The sequence below is a fragment of the Gasterosteus aculeatus genome, chromosome 7, assembly GCF_964276395.1.
Source record: "Gasterosteus aculeatus chromosome 7, fGasAcu3.hap1.1, whole genome shotgun sequence".
NCBI classification, from domain to species: domain Eukaryota; kingdom Metazoa; phylum Chordata; class Actinopteri; order Perciformes; family Gasterosteidae; genus Gasterosteus; species Gasterosteus aculeatus.
Genome location: NC_135694.1, coordinates 18636425 through 18662727, shown reverse-complemented (window position 1 = coordinate 18662727; position 26303 = coordinate 18636425). Strand labels below are relative to the sequence as shown.

The window sequence follows — 26303 nt, the reverse complement described above, 5'->3', positions numbered from 1 at the left end:
CCACAGAGGTTGTAACAGAACAGCAAAGCCCTGTGTGTTCACTATTATAGTACAGGTGCACTTTAGCCGTCTGCGCAGACAGTGAATGTATTGAGTGACTTGATTTTAAATGCTAAATGGGCTGTATTAAATGCAAAAAGAAAAATAGATGTCAGCATCAAAGAAATAGTTAAGCGTCAGATGACATTTCTTCCACTCATGTCAACCAGGAGCATAATAGCTTAGCTTAGCCCAAAGAGTAGAGCAGGGGGAAACCGCTCATCAAATCAAACTCATTGATTACCAACCTTTATTTAGAATGTTAAAATAACACAATGCAAAGTTGCATGTTGAAACTGCTCTGCGTGCAGAGAGCTCCCTGAGTTACTGACTGTTGTTGAACACATTTTCCAGTATATCAAAACATTCCTTTAACCATCGAATGTACAAGCCACCTAACCATACACCACAAGTCAGGCAGAACACAAACACACAGAACGACTGCGCTGGGACCTTCTCGCTGTGAGGAGAGCCTCTGCACAGCTTCCTGCTGGACAATCTGGAGTTGTTGTTAAAAAAATCTTGTTACTGTGTTTTGGAAGTTGCCTAATATCATTACGGACTGCTTTCCATTACTCACAAGCTTTCCTTCACACCAAAAGGGAACAAACAATGGAGGCAAACTACAAAAACATTTACAAGCAGATGTTTTCAGCAGCTGTGCGATGTTCCCAGGATGTCCACCGTACAGTCGCCGGAACTCCTCACGTGTTGGGACCGTCCCGTGCACATTAGCCAGGCACGCTTTAGGAGCAGCTCCTTATTTGTGACGGAGGACCAGAGCCTCACAGCAGAGCATCAGTTAACCCTCGGCTCTCGGACCTGCAGAAAGCCAGCAGGAGCGCAGGCCGGAAAATCCCAGAATCAACATAATGACGGTGGCGTGGCGGGAAACAGCCGCAGTCACGCATGGAGTTTAGAGTGGAAAACAGGACACATCTTCCACACTCGCCTCCCCCCCTCCCGCCTGGTCGCGGGGCGCGGCTTTACGAGCGGCCGTGCCACGCAGCACATCTATAATTAAGATGTCCTGATGTCATGTGGACACTCAGGGCTCAACCATCTGCTTATCATTTAGTTCAAATCAACTAGATTTTTTAGTATTTTATTCTTTAGTAGTGATTTAATGTCTCGGAACATCGTTCAGTTGCCTTAAAGGTCGAGGCGTGGTTGCCCTCGGGGGACAAATTTCCTGCAGGGAAAGCGTGTTGTTGAAATAGAGGGAAAATAATGCGTGAATTGAGTAGCTGATATGACCCACAGAGTCAAAGAGTATACAATAGAGGGTCAAATATCAGACGAGTCAGGTGATCTCTGAAGTCCCACTAACATCTCAAGAATTACCACTTTTTCTAATTACTTTTTCCTCCTCTTCTTTCATGTGGCCTCCCTCAAGAACCCTTAATCTCATCTCCCTGTTGGACTGCCTCCTCCCCTCGCATCTTTCTTTTATCAACCTCACGTCTCCCAAGCTCAGGGCCTCGCTCAGTTCACCCTCTCAGACGGTTAATTGATCTATACAGTACGATTTTCTTTTTATCCACACAAGAGCCTTGAAGGAAAATAAGTGCGCTTTGTTGCCCTCCTCACACGCACAGCAGCAAAACACAACCAAGCAGCCAAACACGAGCGTTTGCCTCCAACAAGGCAAATGATATCCACGTACGTCGCTATTCGGTTGTTTTATTTTAGCAGTAAATTTGGGATTTGAGGAACGGTGCATGACTGGCTGGTCGGTTTTTGGTGTGTGTGTGTGTGTGTGTGTGTGTGTGTGTGTGTGTGTGTGTGTGTGTGTGTGTGTGTGTGTGTGTGTGTGTGTGTGTGTGTGTGTGTGTGTGTGTGTGTGTGTGTGTGTGTGTGTGTGTGTGTGTGTGTGTGTGTGTGTGAGCGAGCCCACAGTCCTCAGCGTGTTTTTCATGCCGTGAATGGTGCACGAGCTGACCCTACAGCAGAGGAGAGCGCGCACGAATGTACAGTTCTTCCGGGTGAGGGAGTCTGTGATTTCTCCTGATCTGACTCGTTGTGAAGTGATGGACTCCATGTGACCCGTGGCAGAGACGCCGCTGCTCCAAAGCGCAGCCGTGCTCGGGCGTCTTGTGATGGCGGGTGTGAACATGCAGGAAGAAAAGGAATTTTGGGACTAGCGACAATTTTCATTGTCTCTTTGATGAATGCTGTGGTCGCAGAAAAAACCTTTAAGTGTTTTAAACACTTAAAACCTACAGTTCTATTTCTGAGTTTTCCTTTTCTCTCTCTCATTGTACCCAAGTATCTCCCGCCTCCCTGTGGGGTTTCTTTTCTTAGCCCTCCCATTTCCAAAACATGGTTTTCCCAGACATTCCTTCCAAGTTGTGACGCATGGAGAGTGCCCGTCTTATGTTTCCGAACCCTGGGAGTTAAAAATACTGTGCCCCCCCCCCCCCCCCCCTCTCTCTTCCGTCGGTCAGACGGACGCACAAACCCACCGCGCCGCCATACCGCCTCTGGCTCTCTGGGGCTCATTGGAATCTTACCGTGACGGGTTGCTTGGCTGAGGCTCGTTTGACGTGGACATGAAAGTAACCACTAAATATGTTCTCCTTACACTTTTTCTTCTGGCATCTGCTCTTCAGACGAAATATACAAATCGTAAAATGTTCGTCTGGATTATCAATAACCAATAACTTGCCATGTTGGTATTGGATAAACATCGATGGTACTTGTTGACATTGAGCCGAGCAGGTTGTGTTGCAGAAAACGTTATTTCTTCGTCTGCTCGTGAACACAGCTGTGCTCCTCGCTTCTTCTCTGAATCCCCTCATGAGTCACCGGCCAATCAGCATCGGCGCACTGACCAGCAGACGTCCTAAGATGTGGCCCCAGAGTCTGTAACCTCTCTCCCAGCAGAACACCTCACCCCCTCTGATTCTCTCTTTTCAATGGGACGGGACATGACAGAGTGTGAGAGGCATATACAGACAGACCCCCCTCCCCCACTCCCACCCTCATCCATTATACAGAGGACCACTACCAGCCAGTCCTGTTGAACGAAGATGCTGATGCGTGCAAGTGTGAATGTAAGAGCGTGGTGAGGAGAAGTCCGTGACAGTCGGAATGGAGGAGGAAGGGGAGAACAATGGGAGCTCTTGGACGAGATGTTAAAGCTGTAGACGCTTTTTTCCCCTGTTTTAGACACCAATATTTAGTCACCTTAAAGTTTCAAGTCTTCCTCCACCTCTTTCTCCTCGTTCACATTCCTCTTTTTGCTCATTTCCTGAATGCGCTGACCAGCTCTGGGAAAGGTTGACAAGAGGTCAAAGCGCTGAGCAAAACACAGTGCAGCATCCCTGTCTCTCTCTGCCTCCCTCCCTCCCTCTATCTCCTCTGCTTCTCATTTCTCATTGAATGTCTATTGCTCCCTCCTCCCTTTTGGTGGATCTTTTGGAGGCGTGTCCATCAACATCTGGAGAAGCAGGGCGGCTCAGCGACAAACGTGAGCTCATTGACGCCCCCAATCTCTCTCGCTCTCGCGCTCTCTCTCTCTCTCTCTCTCGCTCTGGTCTCTCTCGCTCTGCCTCGCTCCAGCGCTGCGTATCTGTGTTTGCCGTTGTGGAAGTCAGATTTGCACAGCGGGAGATGTCGGCAGCTGACTGTGGAATGAGCTCACAGAGGAATTATTCTCAAGCTTATCAAGGCGACCATGGCAGCATCTCGCTCTCCTCTCATCACTCGTTCCTTGTTTTAAGTGAACATCTTTGAACTTTGCATCAGCCGCGGGACACTTTTTCGGTTTGTTTTTTTAGAGAGCGACGCTTGGCAGGGATCCTTCCTCCCCTCGTTTGTTGTCGGCAGCGTCCTCTGTCCACCTGCGCTCCGGTCGCAAAGGACCTTCTAAAAGCTTCTGGGATGACGGAGATCTTGGTGTCGGATGTAAACTTGAACTCAGTGTGCGAGCGCCTGGAGCAGCACTGCTGCGTGGGCCAGAACCAGCACAATCTGTCCAGCCAGCCGCAGACCCCCGTGCTAAAAAAGCACACCAACACCGGGGCCAAGCTATGGGGCCGCGTCCGCAGCAAGCTGCTCAGACAAAAGGTCTCTTGCTTTTGCATTCAACATTTGCACACACACACACACACACACACACGTAACAGACACACACACCAGCTGTGTTTCCTCTCATTTGTGTTCTCTCCTGTTGACCACTCTGTCACTCCCATCAGTTATCTGTGTCTCTCTCTTATGCTCATTATTTACCCCTCTGTGTGCTCGCTCCCCCTGTGTGTCACAGTTGACTATTGTTCTCATCGGATGGCTCTGACCCGTCGAGGCCGTGATGTGGTGGTGAGATTAAGACTGATCAGCTTTTCTACTTCTCTATGTCAAAAGCTTTACTATCTGCTCTCTCATCTCCGTAAATGATATTGTTCTTTAATAGTTCACATTAATGGTGAAGAACAAGTGCTTCCTCTTTTTAACATATTGATTAATTGCACAAACGCTCGCTAAAAATCTCCCATCAGTTTAATAAAACCACTGCTTCGGCGGTTTAATTTCCTCTCTTTCTTTCCTGAGGTTTCATGGTTTGCCCTTCCTACATCCTACACTGTTATTCCTTAATTAAAGCCACTGATGAGTTCATGGTATTTCCATCTAAAGCGTCTCAGTATCCGCTGAGCTCCCCCTGCTGTTTATCGTATTCGCCGCCCCCCTGTGGCTGAGCACTTTTGGCATTTCAGGAACAGCTGGCCCTAATTAACCGTCACATTATCCCAAATGACCTGCAGAACACACGACCGGCATCAGATGTAGCTACACAATACGCAGTGCGGGGATACAGTTTGAGTCAACTCTAACTAAAAACTATTGCCTTGTCATTATGTTTGTATGAAGCGTTCAGCACAATCCTGTGTTTGTCATGAGGTTCATTCAGACCCAAAGATACACACACACACACACGCAGGTCAGGTGTGGATGTTGATTCCTGCGTGGGAGCAGGTAAAGGGCTTTTTTTTTTTGTTCCGGACACTTTCTGTATATGAAAGATGGAAGAGAGACTGCATGCATAGTCCTGCACACGCAGCAAAAACTCTTGACACATTTTCTTTCTTTTTTCACTGTCTTGGCACATGAGTGCATCGCCAGCATTTAAAGTTGTAAACCGTGTGCACTGACCAGGACAGTGGAGACTGGGTTTGACCTTTGCTTCAGTGTTTCCTATTTATTCAACAGGAAGGCTGAACACTGGTCACGAAGCTCGATGAAGCGAGGATTACATACTAAACCCCGGCTTCACTGCATCGACCCGAGGGTCCTGTATCGACCCGTCTGTTCATGCGTCTCCACATCTTCGTGTTTTGTTTGCAGCCAGATTTGAGTTATGAAAAGGGGTTTTATATGAAGCCAGGACAGGTTAGGCATAGTTTGTTTCGCTGGGTTTTTTTTAAATGGTGCAAAGCCCTACCTGGAATATGTCCTCTATGGTGATTTTTTTTTAATTACATGCGAAGAAGGAGGATAAATTCTAATAATGACCGAAGGGGGCAGGGAAAGAAGATTCCGAGGTTATTGCTTTTTTGTGTTTGTGTGCATCTGTGGCATGTGTCGCCTTTTTAACAGGGAGTTGAGCGCAATTTTGATGTTGTAGGATTTGCGGGAGGTGGGTGAGGGGGGTGTACACCGGGGAATTGTCCCCACTCATTCCGCCTAAAGCGACACCTAATTAAGACGAGGTGTGATGAGAGGGAGGCGGGCTGGGAACACTAATTAGCATGAAAGCAGACACAACGCATCATTTTTGTCCCACCAGAAGAACAAACGATGATGAAGCCAACTTCATCATCGTACAACTTTGGGGTTTTTTGGCTGGCTTGCCAGCTTGGCCGTGGAAGACAATCGTCATCCGCCCGGCTGCCTTGCTCATCCCATCTCTTGCCCCTGCTGCATTTTAACCGACCCACGAAATGATGCTTTTTAATTTGAATATGTTGATTAGTGCTGATGAGATATTTGGGTTTAATCCCTCCTGCATGCCTAAAATGCCAGCCAGTCCCCTAATGGCATTTTTATATAGGCCACATGAATCTCCGTCTGTCCCCACCGGAGGGCCGAAACCTTTTATTTGCCCCAATCCATCCATCTTCAGTGCGCAGAATCTGCGATCGGTTAATGAGCTCCAGGAGGGGCGCGGCAGGTCAAGTAAAGCGGTCTCTGGTTGAGACCCACGATGACCTCATCTGATAAATCCAGCCTCATTGCTCCTGGCTTCATGCACGGTGGCATTAATCTCTGCAGGGTGATAACACCGCATTAATCATTTAATTAGGTGGGAGGTGGGCAGGGAATGTCTGAAATAGTCAAAGACATTGAGTTCAGGACTTTTTTCCCGGTTTAAAGTCACAACAGAGGAAGTAATTGCTTATTTGTTTGTTTTTCAGCTCATGGGAGCGCTAACGCTTCGTAATCAAACTTCTCTCCAAGAAAGTTGATGAATGTTACATCACAACCGAAAGCAAGACGCCTCTTGGTGATTTCGCTGGCACCTGCTTCAAGAGAGACACGTCACACTCCACCTGGAGATGAGCTGACGGCTCACAAATGGGGCCTGCTGTTGTTGGTTAAGTGCCCGAATGACCTGAATAGTGAGGCAATGACCGAGCCCACGGCTACGTGGCGTCTCCCCAGAGGCAGGCGAGTGGAAAAACAGCCCTGCAGCTCTGACCAAAACTAACACAAGCGGTTCATCACGGGACAAAAATGGGACTCAGATGACAGTCAAAAATTATAATCATATTTGTCTTTCTCTGTACCTAAGTGCAGGATAACTCAGATTTTGTGTGCAGGCTGCAGGCAGATTTGTGTGGCAGGATTGTGGCATGTGAGTTTGTGGGTGGGTGCGTGTGTGAGAATCACATAATGCCCTGCAGAGATGCAAAGGCTACACCGTAAATAACAACTGTCTGCCGGCCGAAAGACTCGTGCCGATAGAACAAGGAAGCGAGGGACGAAGGCAACCACGGTTCACGAAGGGACGCGGTGTCTGTTGAGTAAAGAGGGCTGCTGATGCAAAACATTATGCGAGTGTGCTTATTTATCTAAAAATAGTCACGCTGCTTACTATTCTGTGCAGCAGATGCTCCGCGGCGCTATGTGTTAGCATGGTGGGGGTTAAAGGCTCAATCACTGCACAAACACTTCCCATGATTCAGCTAAAAAAAACAGTGAGCCGTGCAGCTTGAGCACTGTTCTAATTAGAGGACTAATAAAAAGCTTTCTGCAGCTGAATGAATATTTAACCTGAGAAGATTGCAGGGCAACACCAGGCTATGAAAAATGAAACAAATTAATTAGGCATATCAAAAAATCAAGTTGTTTTGAATACTGTCGCCAGCTTGCATTAACTCTTCCGCACAGCAACACAGGCTAATTAAGCACGTAGAGATTTTACTGTGAAAGGTTTTTAACATCCTTTAATTCGCTGACTGTTTGGCTCAATCATCGTTTTTTCTTTTTCTTCCTTTGATCAGCAATGAAGGATCTACACTCTAAAAGGAAATCCAGTGAAGCAACGCTTTTATTCACCTACCGCTTGCACCATGCCTAATGGGTAAAGCATACTTCAATGTCCAGTGTTCTGTTGGACACGTCCCTGAGGGCCCTTCAGTTGTCACAATGGGACAAACATTTCCCGAAAGGACCTCTTGCATGTTTCTTGCATGTGCCCTTATTCTGACACATCCAGACCCTGGGTGCTGTTCTCCTGCTGTGGTGCTGCCTCCCTAGAGCCTTGCGTGTGCTCGGTAGGAACGTGAACTGTGCCTGAGCGTTTGCAGACCTCTGACCGCCTTGCTGCGTCACTCTGCTGCTGTCAGTCCACACAGGCTGCAGGAGTCCACGTCACATGCCCGGTGCAGGATCGAGTTTGGAATATGACGTTAGCTTAGCAAGTGAAGGGTCCTCAGTTGTTAGCCTGGCTGGAATAGCATATTGTGGTACATGTATTTTAAGGGGAATACATTCAGGAGCAGAGTGTGCAAACATCTTTGTTCCATGTGCGTGCTGTCTCACGTCTCTGTTTTTCGCCCCATTCTTATGAGGGTACCTGAAATCCAGCCTCCAGTTTTGGTGTTCAAATTTTCAGATACACATTATTTTTCGAAAAGCTGCATCATCTCGTGGCGCTCTATGGAATCTTATCAAGATCTGAAGCCACTTCCTGTTCACCACGTAACACTGTAACTTATCTTATCGGCTGTGTAGATCAGTGGAGACAAAGTGCAGGCTGCCTGAACGTCCTGCCTGCTTCTTTTGAAGTTAAGACTCGTGCTCGCTGTACATACTGTCCTGCTTGAGGGGAAAGACACTGACGCCAACCACAAATCTTAAGTCTTCTGCAGAATGGGGAATCAAGGGCGGCCATGTCTCGTGGAAGCCACGTGCCTCCTGTTGCATTCGCTCAAACACACCACAGGAGTAAAGTTCATAAGGGCCTCCACGGTGCGGAGAGATGAGCCTCTAACCTGCTCAAGGAACAATGAGTTCACATGTGACACACAGTGATGCACTGGTTTAGCTGCTCCTCCAAACACGCACACGTCTACCGAATTCTACACGCGGGCGAAAGCTTAAAGCGTGTTCCTCGATCAGAATCTGTTTGCTAGATTTGAAGCGTTTCTGTGCTTTTTGCTCACGGCTGGAGCTCGTTGTGTCCTCTGTCATCGATATCTTTTACGGTCCAACAATGCGCTTTGCCGCTGGCGTGATTCCATCCTAATCCGAGCAACATTAGCCTGAGGGATTCTAATAAGAAATGGAAAAGGGAGAGACACTATAATGCACAAACCTACTTTATAGTAAAAGCTCATGGGTTCAAAACCGCCTTCAAGCTTTCCTATGAGCGGAAATCAGTCTCCTCTTTGGACTGAGATGAAAGGGGACTAAAGCTGTGCTGGTTTTCTTTCTGCTGATCCTTTTAAAGGGTTTTAAAAGGTGTCACAGTATCCAGTAAATAAGTTCCGTGGAAGTCGAATGGTTACTGTGCATGCTAGGGATGCATCATATATAGTTACCTGAAATGTAAATCCTGTTTAAATTAGGACAGATTTGTTCCCCCATTGAAAAGATTTACACTTGAAATGTAATTTCTGTTCGTTTTGAAAATTGATTGATTACCTGGTGTATGATTTATTCGTTTTTTACAACAAATTACAATGCACTGAATTTATATCAATTATGTTTTTGGTAACATTTTGTTTTGCAATGTCCCGAAAGCCATTTTTAAGTCAAGCACATTAAAGACGGAGGCCAGTGTCTTCCACCCAATGAGGCGGACGTCATATTGGCCTGTAAGTCAGATACAACTAAAGACGTACCGGCTTCGATTCCAGCTTAGGGGATTGTTGTTAAATCCCTTCTTGTTGGATACGTTATTCCCTTGTAACACCCTGACTTTTCTTTTGTCGTTTCCTACCATGTCCATAAGGTCCATCTTCAGTCTGATTAAGTCCTGTCACCCAGGATAAAACCTCAAATCCTCCGCCTACTGGGCGCATTCCCCTTTAACGTCAAACAATTCATTTCCGAGAAAGACACGACTGTTGTCATGCAACCCTTCTCTCCTAATTCTGAGTGATCTTTAGCATGACCTGTGAGTGCAGTCATCCCTTTAAACCGACTTGTTTCCCAGGAAATTCAATTTATTTTATTTTTTTCTTTAAAAAGAACCCAGCTGAGGATTTAGTTTGCAGAGGGGTGAATGAGTGCAGCCACGGCCCGTAAAGAGCCCTCTTTGTTTTTACAACCCTTTTGCGGTACATTCATTTTTAATCCGTTTTTTTTTTTTTTTTGTTAGGGATTAGCAGAGAAGTAACAGGAAGGAAATGGGTGGGAAGGGTAGTCTTTGTTTTTTCACTGACGGGAGGCGTCTGGAGCTTTGCCCAGTTCTCTTCTTGGCAGTAGCTGTGTAAAGACCCGTTTGCAGTGATTACCCGTCCCTCGTCTCAGGCCCGTGTCCCGCTGGGAGACCAGGCCTTAACGATAATAGCAATGCATGAAACCGATGCCAAATGGCCTTTTTACGAGGTAATGAAATACTCGCACTGAGAACTTTTAATGGTTGCTGCCTAATGTTGTCAATAAGAGAAGTGTGCTGCTCATCCAACCACCATTGTTTTTTCTCCCAAGTCGAGCACATCGGCACTCAGGGTTGTAATCACATAGCTGTGTCTAGTGCGAACAGCCTATTAAAAAAAAGTGCATTAGCCGCTGTGGGCGCACACAGAAACACACACTCCAGGAGACTTAAAACAACCGCATTGTGTGTCAAAGGGCGTCATGAGACGTTGAGAACGTGTTCGGTGAAGTGAGTCCATCCGCAGCCCTCGCTGGACCCCAGCAGACTGCAGGAGGTATTTGTCAGGAAGCTTAAGTGGCATCTTTTCTTCCACCCAAGTCGACTTTGTGACTCAGTTGTTGTGCAGCCGCAGTGAGCGGGGGAAAGGCCACAAAGACGAGCAGGCAAGAGGTGAACTTTGTGTTTAAGTGGATGTTGCAGCGCTGTATTTTCTTGTTCCAACATTGACGTGGCCCCATCTGGGTGTATGCGTTCCATTAGTAAGCGTTTCTGCGTGCCTGCTTTAGGGTTGTCTATCTTTAACTCTTGCCTGTTTCTTTAGGGTAGTGGTTCTCTTGTTGCCATCACCTCATGTCTTTCTGTCTCTGTTGTGTCTTTCAGCTGGATCCTCAGACTGTGCAGTCCAAGAACTGGCACATGGACGTCATCGAGATGAACGGGGTAAGACGCAAAACCCGCTTGAATCTAGCTTCCACTATGACACGTGTGTGGATATTATCATGTGTTGTGTTTGCTAAAGGCAACGCAGGTGTTTTTCTCATTGGTCGGCATCTTCCTACATCCGTGCAGGAAGTCAAAGTGATTTAGGATTCCAAGTACACCAATTTGTGTACCGCATCTGTATGGCTGTGGTGTTTACAATAAACTCCAAATGTTTAGCCTGAAGACGTCGGATATTAAATATTTATTCCAAGTGAAAACAAAGAAGTGGTTTGTGAGAGCGATGCCAGTTTACTTCAGCTGTCTTGTTTGTTTATCCTCAGATCAAAGTGGAATTCTCCATGAAGTTTACAAGTCGGGACCTCAGCTTGAAGAGAACACCATCCAAAAAACAAAGTGGTGTGTTTGGAGTCAAAATCAACGTGGTGACAAAGTAAGCATGTCCAAATTGTGCAAAGGAAATTCCTCCGACTTCATTGCTGACAATATCGCGGCCCAGAATTGTTTCCATCTCCTCAATTTCCCTCACGTCATCAGAAAGTTAACGTGGGTGCACTTTCTGTTCACATCCTCAGGCGCGAGCGCTCCAAGGTGCCTTACATCGTCCGCCAGTGCATTGAGGAAGTGGAGAAGAGGGGGATCGACGAAGTGGGAATCTACAGGATCTCCGGGGTGGCCACTGATATCCAGGCCCTCAAAGCAGCATTCGACACCAGTAAGTCCCCCGCCCACTGCCTCCTCCCAGCCTCATGACCGGAGAACATTGTTAACCAGCAAAAGGGTGACCTACATTTATTAATTCCTGTCTTATTGTATAATACCATTTTAGTAATAAAGCAATTTACTACTTTACATTGCCAGTGCTATTTAATAAATTGGAGGCACATCTGCTCTGTCAAAGTGACTCATAAGAGCAACTTTTCAGTGGGGATTTGCCGTGGCGCTCCGTACTGAAAAGAGATAAAGAGAAAAGAAAGAGAAAGGGATGAGCAGCACCAGATGTCACCTCTTCCTGTTGCATAACAGTCGCTGAGCGTAGGTCCCACGGGCACAGTACAGTGCCACCTTTAGTTGTTCTGTGGCCTGGATGTGGTGTGACTGCCAGATTTACATCCTTACCGGAAACTGCACCTGTGTTATCGTCCGTCAGTAGTCATGCAGCGTGCTCGCTTTCTAATCTTTGTCTCACCTGCAGATACCAAAGACATCTTGGTGATGCTGAGCGACATGGACATCAACGCCATCGCAGGAACCCTGAAGCTGTACTTCAGGGAGCTGCCGGAACCTCTGCTCACCGACCGCCTCTACCCCGCCTTCATGGAGGGCATAGGTGCGACCTTTAGGCCCCCGAAAGTGTGTGTGTGTGTGTGTGTGTGTGTGTGTGTGTGTGTGTGTGTGTGTGTGTGTGTGTGTGTGTGTGTGAGTGTGTGTGTGTGTGTGTGTGTGTGTGTGTGTGTGTGTGTGTGTGTGTGTGTGTGTCGTCAGTGGGGAGTTGAGCTCAACCAAAACTGGATTCGACTGACTTGTCGAGTTCGATCTAACGTCCCCCCCGTCCTCCCCTTCTCTCTCGCAGCGCTCTCAGATCCGGCAGCCAAGGAGAACTGCATGATGCACCTCCTGCGCTCTCTGCCCGACCCCAACCTCATGACCTTCCTCCCTCTGCTGGATCACCTCAAACGGTACGTACACACACACACACACACACACACACAACCGACCCTCAGACATAGAGAGACTCTTACTTATGAGAAGTCTCCTCAAATCGGATATCTGGAACATGCGTTTAATATTATTGTTGGAATGCATTGAGATGCATTCCAAGTATTGTTCTTCGAATCTTTATTGTTGGAATGCATTAACGATGCATTCCAAGTATTGTTCTTCGAATCTTTATTGTTGGAATGCATTAACGATGCATTCCAAGTATTGTTCTTCGAATCTTTATTCTTCATCTTCTATTTCTTCCGCGGCACCTTTCAACTCCTTCACACTTTCAGCTATTAAAACCGTTCAAATATTAAAATGTTCAGCTCCTTTCTGGCTTGAGGGCTATGACTTTTCAGCTTTCTACCTCTTATGCTTGAATTTATATAAATCAATAATCATTAATATTTTAACATGGTTTTCAAATGGAGTTTGCTTTCAAATCCTCCTAAACTTCTTCAACTTTCAGATTTTTCAGCTTCGCGAATCTTTCAGCTACAGACACCATTTCAACTCTCAAATGTTCACACAAGTCTCAACTATTTTATGAAAAAAACTGCTTCTTGATATCTATTGTACTTTTTTCATAATCACTGATTATGTTTCACTAGTTCTTCGCTCCGTTTCTGACTTTTACATGAGTGTGTATTGCGTCTGCTAGAGGGGGACCTCGACGGCTAGAGTGTGGGGCATCGCAGGAATCTGGTAAAAAAAATATGGAACTTCTGTCCTTGCAGCCAAAGTATACACTCTAGAGGCTTCATTTCTTCAGATTAATGAGGGTATGGTTGTGCTGATTGGATTAATGTGTTCATGGAATCCCAGAGTTCTTTAGTTTTGGCGCAAGGAGTGTTTGAGTGACACAACCTCTGCCAAAAGCCCCATAGGCTCCAATACAAATCTGCCGACATATTTCTCACAAAAATCCACAAGGTACACGTTTTGTCAACGGCCATAGGAGCCGTATTTATTACCGGACAGACATAAAAACACATCCACGCGTTCGGTAGAGTCTTGGGTCTCATACAAACGCCGTATTTTTTAGATAGCTGTTATAGTTTTGCGCTGGTTCTCATTTGTTTGAGGTGTGGATTCTGTGTAACTCGCTGTCCTGTGTCTGCACTTTTGCAGCCGCACAGGTGCGTCGTTGTCGTGGTTACGAGCACTCACATGCTGCAGGATCTGTCTGTGGCTCACAGCTGCTCCTTGTGACCTGATTAGTGGAGTCACATGACGCAGCTATGCTTTCTGTCAACAGACCAATATGATAAAGACACTCGCCCCCCCTCCCCCCTCCACCCTGACCTCTACTTACTGTTAATCACTCTCAGTCAGTCAGTCAGTCTAATTCTCCTCCCCTCTCCCTCTCTTCCTCACCACCATTCCCTTCCTCACCCTCTCACCCTCCCTCCCTCTATCTACACCCCCCACCCCACCCAATCCAATAGGTGCGCCGTTGCCGTGGTTACTCGTAAACACGCTGCAGTATCTCTGTGTGTGACTCACAGCTGCTCCAATGACGTGATTAGTGGAGTCACATGACGCAGCTATGCTTTCTGTCAACAGACCAATATGATAAAGACACTAGCCCCCCCTCCCCCCTCCCCCCTGACCTCTACTTACTGTTAATCACTCTCAGTCAGTCAGTCAGTCTAATTCTCCTCCCCTCTCCCTCTCTTCCTCACCACCATTCCCTTCCTCACCCTCTCACCCTCCCTCCCTCTATCTACACCCCCCCACCCCACCCAATGCAATAGGTGCGCCGTTGCCGTGGTTACTCGTAAACACGCTGCAGTATCTCTGTGTGTGACTCACAGCTGCTCCAATGACGTGATTAGTGGAGTCACATGACGCAGCTATGCTTTCTGTCAACAGACCAATATGATAAAGACACTCGCCCCCCCCCCCCCCCCTCCACCCTGACCTCTTCTCACTGTTAATCACTCAGTCAGTATGTCTGTCTATTTCTCCTCCTCTCTCTCTCCCTCTATCTCTTCCTCACCACCCCTCCCGTCCTCACCCTCTCACCCTCCCTCCCTCTATCTACACCCCCCCAACCCACCCAATCCAATAATTTCAAAATAAAAGCCACATGGAGGGAATTTTTACTGTAATGTTTGTGATGAGGCCTATTAATTAAAAACTTCTTAGTTTGAATAACAAACATTCTGTCTCCCACTACGAATATTACTCGTACTTCTAGTACTACAACTGATACTTCTACTACCATACTACTAGTATTTCTACTGCTATTAATACTACAACTACTACTAATGTTATTACAAATACGACTATGGCTAATAGTATTACAGCTGTTTCTACTGCTATTGATACTAAACCTACTATTACTGCTAGTACTACTAATACCACAATTATAACTAATACTACTACTAATATTACTACAAACAATTTTAAACAAATTTAAGCTCCTGCAACTTCTGTTTTTAGAAAATCTATTGAAATTCAGCTTCCCCACTTCCTGTATTTTCAGCAGTTCTTTAAAATAATTTCAGCTATTCTTATGCCTCTATCAACAGCAATTTTTCAATATTCATTTCTGTATTTTTTTGCAATATTTCAAATTTATTTCAGCTGTTTTCATTTCTGCTTTTTCAGCAAATCTATTGAAATTCCTTTCAGCTTCTCCCATTTCTGTATTTTGAGCAATTTCAAATTCATTTCAGCTTTTCTAATATCTATAATTTCAGCAAATGTATTCAAATTCCCTTCAACTTTCTGTATTTTCAGCTATTTTAAAAAGTTCATTTCAGCTTTCAGCTTTTTGCATTCCAACGCATTTTCAGCAGGAAATGCATTTTCTAGTTTCTTCATCTTCAACTTCTATTTCTTCCGCGCCACCTTTCAACTCCTTCACACTTTCAGCTATTAAAATCCTTCAAATATTAAAATGTTCAGCTTCTTTCTGGCTTGAGGGCTATGACTTTTCAGCTTTCTACCTCTTAAGCTTGAATTTATATAAATCAATAATCGTTAATATTTTAACATGGTTTTCAAATGGAGTTTGCTTTTCAAATCCTCTTCAACTTCTTCAACTTTCAGATTTTTCAGCTTCGCAAATCTTTCAGCTACAGACACCATTTCAACTCTCAAATGTTCACACAAGTCTCAACTATTTTATGAAAAAAACTGCTTCTTGATATCTATTGTACTTTTTTCATTATCACTGATTATGTTTCACTAGTTCTTCGCTCCGTTTCTGACTTTTACATGAGTGTGTATTGCGTCTGCTAGAGTGGAGAGCTCGCGGGCTAGAGTGTGGGGCATCGCAGGAATCTGGTTAAAAAAATATGGAACTTCTGTCCTTGCAGCCAAAGTATACACTCTAGAGGCTTCATTTCTTCAGATTAATGAGGGTATGGTTGTGCTGATTGGATTAATGTGTTCATGGAATCCCAGAGTTTTTTAGTTTTGGCGCAAGGAGTGTTTGAGTGACACAACCTCTGCCAAAAGCCCCATAGGCTCCAATACAAATCTGCCGACATATTTCTCACAAAAATCCACAAGGTACACGTTTTGTAAACGGCCATAGGAGCCGTATTTATTACCGGACAGACATAAAAAGCACATCCACGCGTTCGGTAGAGTCTTGGGTCTCATACAAACGCCGTATTTTTTAGATAGCTGTTATAGTTTTGCGCTGGTTCTCATTTGTGTGAGGTGTGGATTCTGTGTAACTTGCTGCCATGTCTCTGCATTTTGCAGCCGTTAATGAGCACAGGTGCGCCGTTGTCGTGGTTACGAGCACTCACATGCTGCAGGATCTGTCTGTGACTCACAGCTGCTCGCTCCTATGACCTGATTAGTGGAGTCACATGACGCAGCTATGCTTTCTGTCAACAGACCAATATGATAAAGACACTAGCCCCCCCTCCCCCCTCCCCCCTCCACCCTGACCTCTACTTACTGTTAATCACTCTCAGTCAGTCAGTCAGTCTAATTCTCCTCCCCTCTCCCTCTCTTCCTCACCACCATTCCCTTCCTCACCCTCTCACCCTCCCTCCCTCTATCTACACCCCCCCACCCCACCCAATCCAATAGGTGCGCCGTTGCCGTGGTTACTCGTAAACACGCTGCAGTATCTCTGTGTGTGACTCACAGCTGCTCCAATGACGTGATTAGTGGAGTCACATGACGCAGCTATGCTTTCTGTCAACAGACCAATATGATAAAGACACTAGCCCCCCCTCCCCCCTCCCCCCTGACCTCTACTTACTGTTAATCACTCTCAGTCAGTCTAATTCTCCTCCCCTCTCCCTCTCTTCCTCACCACCATTCCCTTCCTCACCCTCTCACCCTCCCTCCCTCTATCTACACCCCCCCACCCCACCCAATGCAATACGTGCGCCGTTGCCGTGGTTACTCGTAAACACGCTGCAGTATCTCTGTGTGTGACTCACAGCTGCTCCAATGACCTGATTAGTGGAGTCACATGACGCAGCTATGCTTTCTGTCAACAGACCAATATGATAAAGACACTCGCCCCCCCTCCCCCCTCCACCCTGACCTCTTCTTACTGTTAATCACTCAGTCAGTCAGTATGTCTGTCTATTTCTCCTCCTCTCTCTCTCCCTCTATCTCTTCCTCACCACCCCTCCCTTCCTCACCCTCTCACCCTCCCTCCCTCTATCTACACCCCCCCAACCCACCCAATCCAATAATTTCAAAATAAAAGCCACATGGAGGGAATTTTTACTGTAATGTTTGTGATGAGGCCTATTAATTAAAAACTTCTTAGTTTGAATAACAAACATTCTGTCTCCCACTACGAATATTACTCGTACTTCTAGTACTACAACTGATACTTCTACTACCATACTACTAGTATTTCTACTGCTATTAATACTACAACTACTACTAATGTTATTACAAATACGACTATGGCTAATAGTATTACAGCTGTTTCTACTGCTATTGATACTAAACCTACTATTACTGCTAGTACTACTAATACCACAATTATAACTAATACTACTACTAATATTACTACAAACAATTTTAAACAAATTTAAGCTCCTGCAACTTCTGTTTTTAGAAAATCTATTGAAATTCAGCTTCCCCACTTCCTGTATTTTCAGCAGTTCTTTAAAATAATTTCAGCTATTCTTATGCCTCTATCAACAGCAATTTTTCACTATTCATTTCTGTATTTTTTTGCAATATTTCAAATTTATTTCAGCTGTTTTCATTTCTGCTTTTTCAGCAAATCTATTGAAATTCCTTTCAGCTTCTCCCATTTCTGTATTTTCAGCAATTTCAAATTCATTTCAGCTTTTCTAATATCTATAATTTCAGCAAATGTATTCAAATTCCCTTCAACTTTCTGTATTTTCAGCTATTTTAAAAAGTTCATTTCAGCTTTCAGCTTTTTGCATTCCAACGCATTTTCAGCAGGAAATGCATTTTTGTTGGAATGCATTAACGATGCATTCCAAGTATTGTTCTTCGAATCTTTATTTAGTTGGAATGCTTTAAGCATTCCAAGTATTGTTCTTCTAATCTTTATTTCAACTTATTCTTATTCTATTTCTTCCGTGCCACCTTTCAACTGCTTCCCATTTTCAGCTATTTAAACCGTTCAAATATTAAAATATTCAGCTCCTTTCTGGCTTGAGGGCTATGTATGTTCAGCTTTCTACCTCTTAAGCTTGAATTTATATAAATCAGTAATCATGAATATTTCGTCTAATGGTTTTCCTATGGAGATCGTGTTTAAATCCTCTTCAACTTCTTCAACTTTCAGATTTTTCAGCTTCGCAAATCTTTCAGCTACAGACACCATTTCAACTCTCAAATGTTCACACAAGTCTCAACTATTTTATGAAAAAAACTGCTTCTTCATATCTATTGTACTTTTTTTATAATCACTGATTATGTTTCACTAGTTCTTCGCTCCGTTTCTGACTTTTACATGAGTGTGTATTGCGTCTGCTAGAGGCGGGACCTCGCAGGCTAGAGTGTGGGGCATCGCAGGAATCTGGTTAAAAAAATATGGAACTTCTGTCCTTGCAGCCAAAGTATACACTCTAGAGGCTTCATTTCTTCAGATTAATGAGGGTATGGTTGTGCTGATTGGATTAATGTGTTCATGGAATCCCAGAGTTTTTTAGTTTTGGCGCAAGGAGTGTTTGAGTGACACAACCTCTGCCAAAAGCCCCATAGGCTCCAATACAAATCTGCCGACATATTTCTCACAAAAATCCACAAGGTACACGTTTTGTAAACGGCCATAGGAGCCGTATTTATTACCGGACAGACATAAAAACACATCCACGCGTTCGGTAGAGTCTTGGGTCTCATACAAACGCCGTATTTTTTAGATAGCTGTTATAGTTTTTCGCTGGTTCCCATTTGTCTGAGGTGTGGATTCTGTGTAACTTGCTGCCATGTCTCCCCTTTTGCAGCCGCACAGGTGCGGCGTTGTCGTGGTTACGAGCACTCACACGCCGCAGGATCTGTCTGTGGCTCACAGCTGCTCCTTGTGACCTGATTAGTGGAGTCACATGACGCAGCTATGCTTTCTGTCAACAGACCAATATGATAAAGACACTCGCCCCCCCTCCCCCCTCCACCCTGACCTCTACTTACTGTTAATCACTCTCAGTCAGTCAGTCAGTCTAATTCTCCTCCCCTGTCCCTCTCTTCCTCACCACCATTCCCTTCCTCACCCTCTCACCCTCCCTCCCTCTATCTACTCCCCCCCACCCCACCCAATCTAATAATTTCAAAATAAAAGCCCCATGGAGGGAATTTTTACTGTAATGTCTGTGATGAGGCCTATTAATTAAAAACTTTTAAGTGTGAATAACAAACATTCTGTCTCCCACTACGAATATTACTCGTACTTCTAGTACTACAACTGATACTTCTACTACCATACTACTAGTATTTCTACTGCTATTAATACTACAACTACTACTAATGTTATTACAAATACGACTATGGCTAATAGTATTCCAGCTGTTTCTACTGCTATTGATACTAAACCTACTATTACTGCTAGTACTACTAATACCACAATTATAACTAATACTACTACTAATATTACTACAAACAATTTTAAACAAATTTAAGCTCCTGCAACTTCTGTTTTTAGAAAATCTATTGAAATTCAGCTTCCCCACTTCCTGTATTTTCAGCAGTTCTTTAAAATAATTTCAGCTATTCTTATGCCTCTATCAACAGCAATTTTTTAATATTCATTTCTGTATTTTTTTGCAATATTTCAAATTTATTTCAGCTGTTTTCATTTCTGCTTTTTCAGCAAATCTATTGATTCCTTTCAGCTTCTCCCATTTCTGTATTTTCAGCAATTTCAAATTCATTTCAGCTTTTCAGCAAATGTATTCAAATTCCCTTCAACTTTCTGTATTTTCAGCTATTTTCAAATATTCAGTGCAGCTTTCAGCTTTTTGCATTCCAACGCATTTTCAGCAGGAAATGCCTTTTCTAGTTAGTTGGAATGCTTTAAGCATTCCAAGTATTGTTCTTCTAATCTTTATTTCAACTTATTCTTATTCTATTTCTTCCGTGCCACCTTTCAACTGCTTCCCATTTTCAGCTATTTAAACCGTTCAAATATTAAAATATTCAGCTCCTTTCTGGCTTGAGGGCTATGTATGTTCAGCTTTCTACCTCTTAAGCTTGAATTTATATAAATCAGTAATCATGAATATTTCGTCTAATGGTTTTCCTATGGAGATCGTGTTTAAATCCTCTTCAACTTCTTCAACTTTCAGATTTTTCAGCTTCGCAAATCTTTCAGCTACAGACACCATTTCAACTCTCAAATGTTCACACAAGTCTCAACTATTTTATGAAAAAAACTGCTTCTTCATATCTATTGTACTTTTTTTATAATCACTGATTATGTTTCACTAGTTCTTCGCTCCGTTTCTGACTTTTACATGAGTGTGTATTGCGTCTGCTAGAGGCGGGACCTCGCAGGCTAGAGTGTGGGGCATCGCAGGAATCTGGTTAAAAAAATATGGAACTTCTGTCCTTGCAGCCAAAGTATACACTCTAGAGGCTTCATTTCTTCAGATTAATGAGGGTATGGTTGTGCTGATTGGATTAATGTGTTCATGGAATCCCAGAGTTTTTTAGTTTTGGCGCAAGGAGTGTTTGAGTGACACAACCTCTGCCAAAAGCCCCATAGGCTCCAATACAAATCTGCCGACATATTTCTCACAAAAATCCACAAGGTACACGTTTTGTAAACGGCCATAGGAGCCGTATTTATTACCGGACAGACATAAAAACACATCCACGCGTTCGGTAGAGTCTTGGGTCTCATACAAACGCCGTATTTTTTAGATAGCTGTTATAGTTTTTCGCTGGTTCCCATTTGTCTGAGGTGTGGATTCTGTGTAACTTGCTGCCATGTCTCCCCTTTTGCAGCCGCACAGGTGCGGCGTTGTCGTGGTTACGAGCACTCACACGCCGCAGGATCTGTCTGTGGCTCACAGCTGCTCCTTGTGACCTGATTAGTGGAGTCACATGACGCAGCTATGCTTTCTGTCAACAGACCAATATGATAAAGACACTCGCCCCCCCTCCCCCCTCCACCCTGACCTCTACTTACTGTTAATCACTCTCAGTCAGTCAGTCAGTCTAATTCTCCTCCCCTCTCCCTCTCTTCCTCACCACCATTCCCTTCCTCACCCTCTCACCCTCCCTCCCTCTATCTACACCCCCCCACCCCACCCAATCCAATAGGTGCGCCGTTGCCGTGGTTACTCGTAAACACGCTGCAGTATCTCTGTGTGTGACTCACAGCTGCTCCAATGACGTGATTAGTGGAGTCACATGACGCAGCTATGCTTTCTGTCAACAGACCAATATGATAAAGACACTCGCCCCCCCTCCCCCCTCCACCCTGACCTCTACTCACTGTTAATCACTCAGTCAGTCAGTATGTCTGTCTATTTCTCCTTTCTCTCTCCCTCTATCTCTTCCTCACCACCCCTCCCTTCCTCACCCTCTCACCCTCCCTCCCTCTATCTACACCCCCCCACCCCACCCAATCCAATAATTTCAAAATAAAAGCCCTATGGAGGGAATTTTTACTGTAATGTTAGTGATGAGGCCTATTAATTAAAAACTTCTTAGTTTGAATAACAAACATTCTGTCTCCCAACCCCCCCTCACCCAATTCCATCATTACAAACTAAAAGCCTGAATGATTATCTGTACCTTAACCATGAAGCGGTTTCGTTGAAATACGCATTGCTCTTTCAAATACTACTATAACCACTACGAATATTACTAGTACCTCAGTAGAACTACAACTGATACTTCTACTACCATACTACTAGTATTTCTACTGCTATTAATACAACTACTACTAATGTTATTAAAAATACTACTATGGCTAATAGTATCAGTATTCCAGCTGTTTCTACTGCTATTGATACTAAACCGACTTCTACTGCTAGTACTAATACCCAAATTACAACTAACATTACTACAAACAATTTTAAACCTCTTTTTATTCATCTCAGCTTTTGTTATTTCTGTACTTTTTAAAATTCATTTAAGCTCCTGCAACTTCTGTTTTGCAATATTTCACATTTATTTCAGCTGTTTTCATTTCTGCTTTTTCAGCAAATCTATTGAAATTCCTTTCAGCTTCTCCCATTTCTGTATTTTCAACTATTTCAAATTAATTTCAGCTTTTCTAATATCTTTTATTTCAGCAAATGTATTCAAATTCCCTTCAACTTTCTGTATTTTCAGCTATTTTTAAATATTCAGCAAATGTATTCAAATTCCCTTCAACTTTCTGTATTTTCAGCTATTTTTAAATATTCAGCAAATGTATTCAAATTCCCTTCAACTTTCTGTATTTTCAGCTATTTTTAAATATTCAGTGCAGCTTTCAGCTTTTTGCATTCCAACGCATTTTCAGCAGGAAATGCTTTTTCTAGTTATTATTATTATTATTATATTTCTTCCGCGCCCCCTTTCAACTGCTTCCCATTTTCAGCTATTTAAACCGTTCAAATTTTAAAATATTCAGCTTCTTTCTGGCTTGAGGGCTATGTATGTTCAGCTTTCTAGCTCTTAAGCTTGAATTTATATAAATCAATAATCATTAATATTTTAACATGGTTTTCAAATGGAGTTTGCTTTTCAAATCCTCTTCAACTTCTTCAACTTTCAGATTTTTCAGCTTCGCCAATCTTTCAGCTACAGACACCATTTCAACTCTCAAATGTTCACACAAGTCTCAACTATTTTACGAAAAAAACTGCTTCTTGATATCTATTGTACTTTTTTCATAATCACTGATTATGTTTCACTAGTTTTTCGCTCCGTTTCTGACTTTTACATGAGTGTGTATTGCGTCTGCTAGAGTGGAGAGCTCGAGGCTAGAGTGTGGGGCATCGCAGAAATCTGGTTAAAAAAGTATGGAACTTCTGTCCTTGCAGCCAAAGTATACACTCTAGAGGCTTCATTTCTTCAGATTAATGAGGGTATGGTTGTGCTGATTGGATTAATGTGTTCATGGAATCCCAGAGTTTTTTAGTTTTGGCGCAAGGAGTGTTTGAGTGACACAACCTCTGGCAAAAGCCCCATAGGCTCCAATACAAATCTGCCGACATATTTCTCACAAAAATCCACAAGGTACACGTTTTGTAAACGGCCATAGGAGCCGTATTTATTACCGGACAGACATAAAAAGCACTTCCACGCGTTCGGTAGAGTCCTGGGTCTCATACAAACGCCGTATTTTTTAGATAGCTGTTATAGTTTTTCGCTGGTTCCCATTTGTCTGAGGTGTGGATTCTGTGTAACTTGCTGCCATGTCTCCCCTTTTGCAGCCGCACAGGTGCGGTGTTGTCGTGGTTACGAGCACTCACACGCTGCAGGATCTGTCTGTGGCTCACAGCTGCTTCTATGACCTGATTAGTGGAGTCACATGACGCAGCTATGCTTTCTGTCAACAGACCAATATGATAAAGACACTGGCCCCCCCTCCCCCCTCCACCCTGACCTCTTCTCACTGTTAATCACTCAGTCAGTCAGTATGTCTAATTCTCCTCCTCTCTCTCTCCCTCTCTCTCTTCCTCACCACCATTCCCTTCCTCACCCTCTCACCCTCCCTCCCTCTATCTACACCCCCCCACCCCACCCAATCCAATAGGTGCGCCGTTGTCGTGGTTACTCGCTCACACGCTGCAGGATCTGTCTGTGACTCAAAGCTGCTCCTATGAGCTGATTAGTGGAGTCACATGACGCAGCTATGCTTTCTGTCAACAGACCAATATGATAAAGACACTCGCCCCCCTCCCCCCTCCACCCTGACCTCTTCTCAATGTTAATCACTCAGTCAGTCAGTCTGTCTAATTCTCCTCCCCTCTCCCTCTCTATCTCTTCCTCACCACCCCTCCCTTCCTCACCCTCTCACCCTCCCTCCCTCTATCTACTCCCCCCCAACCCACCCAATCCAATAATTTCAAAATAAAAGCCCCATGGAGGGAATTTTTACTGTAATGTCTGTGATGAGGCCTATTAATTAAAAACTTTTAAGTGTGAATAACAAACATTCTGTCTCCCACTACGAATATTACTCGTACTTCTAGTACTACAACTGATACTTCTACTACCATACTACTAGTATTTCTACTGCTATTAATACTACAACTACTACTAATGTTATTACAAATACTACTATGGCTATTAGTATTACAGCTGTTTCTACTGCTATTGATACTAAACCTACTATTACTGCTTATACTGTTAGTACTACTAATACCACAATTATAACTAATACTACTACTAATATTACTACAAACAATTTTAAACAAATTTAAGCTCCTGCAACTTCTGTTTTTAGAAAATCTATTGAAATTCAGCTTCCCCACTTCCTGTATTTTCAGCAGTTCTTTAAAATAATTTCAGCTATTCTTATGCCTCTATCAACAGCAATTTTTTAATATTCATTTCTGTATTTTTTTGCAATATTTCAAATTTATTTCAGCTGTTTTCATTTCTGCTTTTTCAGCAAATCTATTGAAATTCCTTTCAGCTTCTCCCATTTCTGTATTTTCAGCAATTTCAAATTAATTTCAGCTTTTCTAATATCTGTAAGTTCAGATGTATTCAAATTCCCTTCAACTTTCTGTATTTTCAGCTATTTAGTTGGAATGCTTTAAGCATTCCAAGTATTGTTCTTCTAATCTTTATTCCGACTTATTCCTCTATTTCTTCCGCCGCACCTTTCAACTCCTTCACACTTTCAGCTATTTAAACCGTTCAAATATTAAAATGTTCAGCTCCTTTCTGGCTTGAGGGCTATGACTTTTCAGCTTTCTACCTCTTATGCTTGAATTTATATAAATCAATAATCATTAATATTTTAACATGGTTTTCAAATGGAGTTTGCTTTCAAATCCTCCTAAACTTCTTCAACTTTCAGATTTTTCAGCTTCGCGAATCTTTCAGCTACAGACACCATTTCAACTCTCAAATGTTCACACAAGTCTCAACTATTTTATGAAAAAAACTGCTTCTTGATATCTATTGTACTTTTTTCATAATCACTGATTATGTTTCACTAGTTTTTCGCTCCGTTTCTGACTTTTACATGAGTGTGTATTGCGTCTGCTAGAGTGGAGAGCTCCAGGGCTAGAGTGTGGGGCAGCGCAGAAATCTGGTTAAAAAAGTATGGAACTTCTGTCCTTGCAGCCAAAGTATACACTCTAGAGGCTTCATTTCTTCAGATTAATGAGGGTATGGTTGTGCTGATTGGATTAATGTGTTCATGGAATCCCAGAGTTTTTTAGTTTTGGCGCAAGGAGTGTTTGAGTGACACAACCTCTGCCAAAAGCCCCATAGGCTCCAATACAAATCTGCCGACATATTTCTCACAAAAATCCACAAGGTACACGTTTTGTAAACGGCCATAGGAGCCGTATTTATTACCGGACAGACATAAAAAGCACATCCACGCGTTCGGTAGAGTCTTGGGTCTCATACAAACGCCGTATTTTTTAGATAGCTGTTATAGTTTTGCGCTGGTTCTCATTTGTGTGAGGTGTGGATTCTGTGTAACTTGCTGCCATGTCTCTGCATTTTGCAGCCGTTAATGATCACAGGTGCGCCGTTGTCGTGGTTACGAGCACTCACATGCTGCAGGATCTGTCTGTGACTCACAGCTGCTCGCTCCTATGACCTGATTAGTGGAGTCACATGACGCAGCTATGCTTTCTGTCAACAGACCAATATGATAAAGACACTAGCCCCCCCTCCCCCCTCCCCCCTCCACCCTGACCTCTACTTACTGTTAATCACTCTCAGTCAGTCAGTCAGTCTAATTCTCCTCCCCTCTCCCTCTCTTCCTCACCACCATTCCCTTCCTCACCCTCTCACCCTCCCTCCCTCTATCTACACCCCCCCACCCCACCCAATGCAATACGTGCGCCGTTGCCGTGGTTACTCGTAAACACGCTGCAGTATCTCTGTGTGTGACTCACAGCTGCTCCAATGACCTGATTAGTGGAGTCACATGACGCAGCTATGCTTTCTGTCAACAGACCAATATGATAAAGACACTCGCCCCCCCTCCCCCCTCCACCCTGACCTCTTCTTACTGTTAATCACTCAGTCAGTCAGTATGTCTGTCTATTTCTCCTCCTCTCTCTCTCCCTCTATCTCTTCCTCACCACCCCTCCCTTCCTCACCCTCTCACCCTCCCTCCCTCTATCTACACCCCCCCAACCCGCCCAATCCAATAATTTCAAAATAAAAGCCACATGGAGGGAATTTT

At 43.9% G+C, this 26303-nt stretch overlaps 1 protein-coding gene across 7 annotated transcripts in view; it reads left to right on the top strand.

The window, feature by feature from the left end:
* The window catches only part of abr (ABR activator of RhoGEF and GTPase), a 105952-nt gene that overhangs the window by 73443 nt on the left and 6206 nt on the right, over nt 1-26303 (top strand). For all 7 annotated transcript variants that reach the window (XM_040182171.2, XM_078106210.1, XM_040182174.2 and 4 more), the window contains 5 exons: nt 10748-10807; nt 11131-11240; nt 11383-11522; nt 12003-12137; nt 12381-12486. In XM_040182171.2, coding sequence (XP_040038105.2) covers nt 10748-10807; nt 11131-11240; nt 11383-11522; nt 12003-12137; nt 12381-12486 — 551 coding nt within the window. The remainder of the gene's footprint in view (nt 1-10747; nt 10808-11130; nt 11241-11382; nt 11523-12002; nt 12138-12380; nt 12487-26303) is intronic.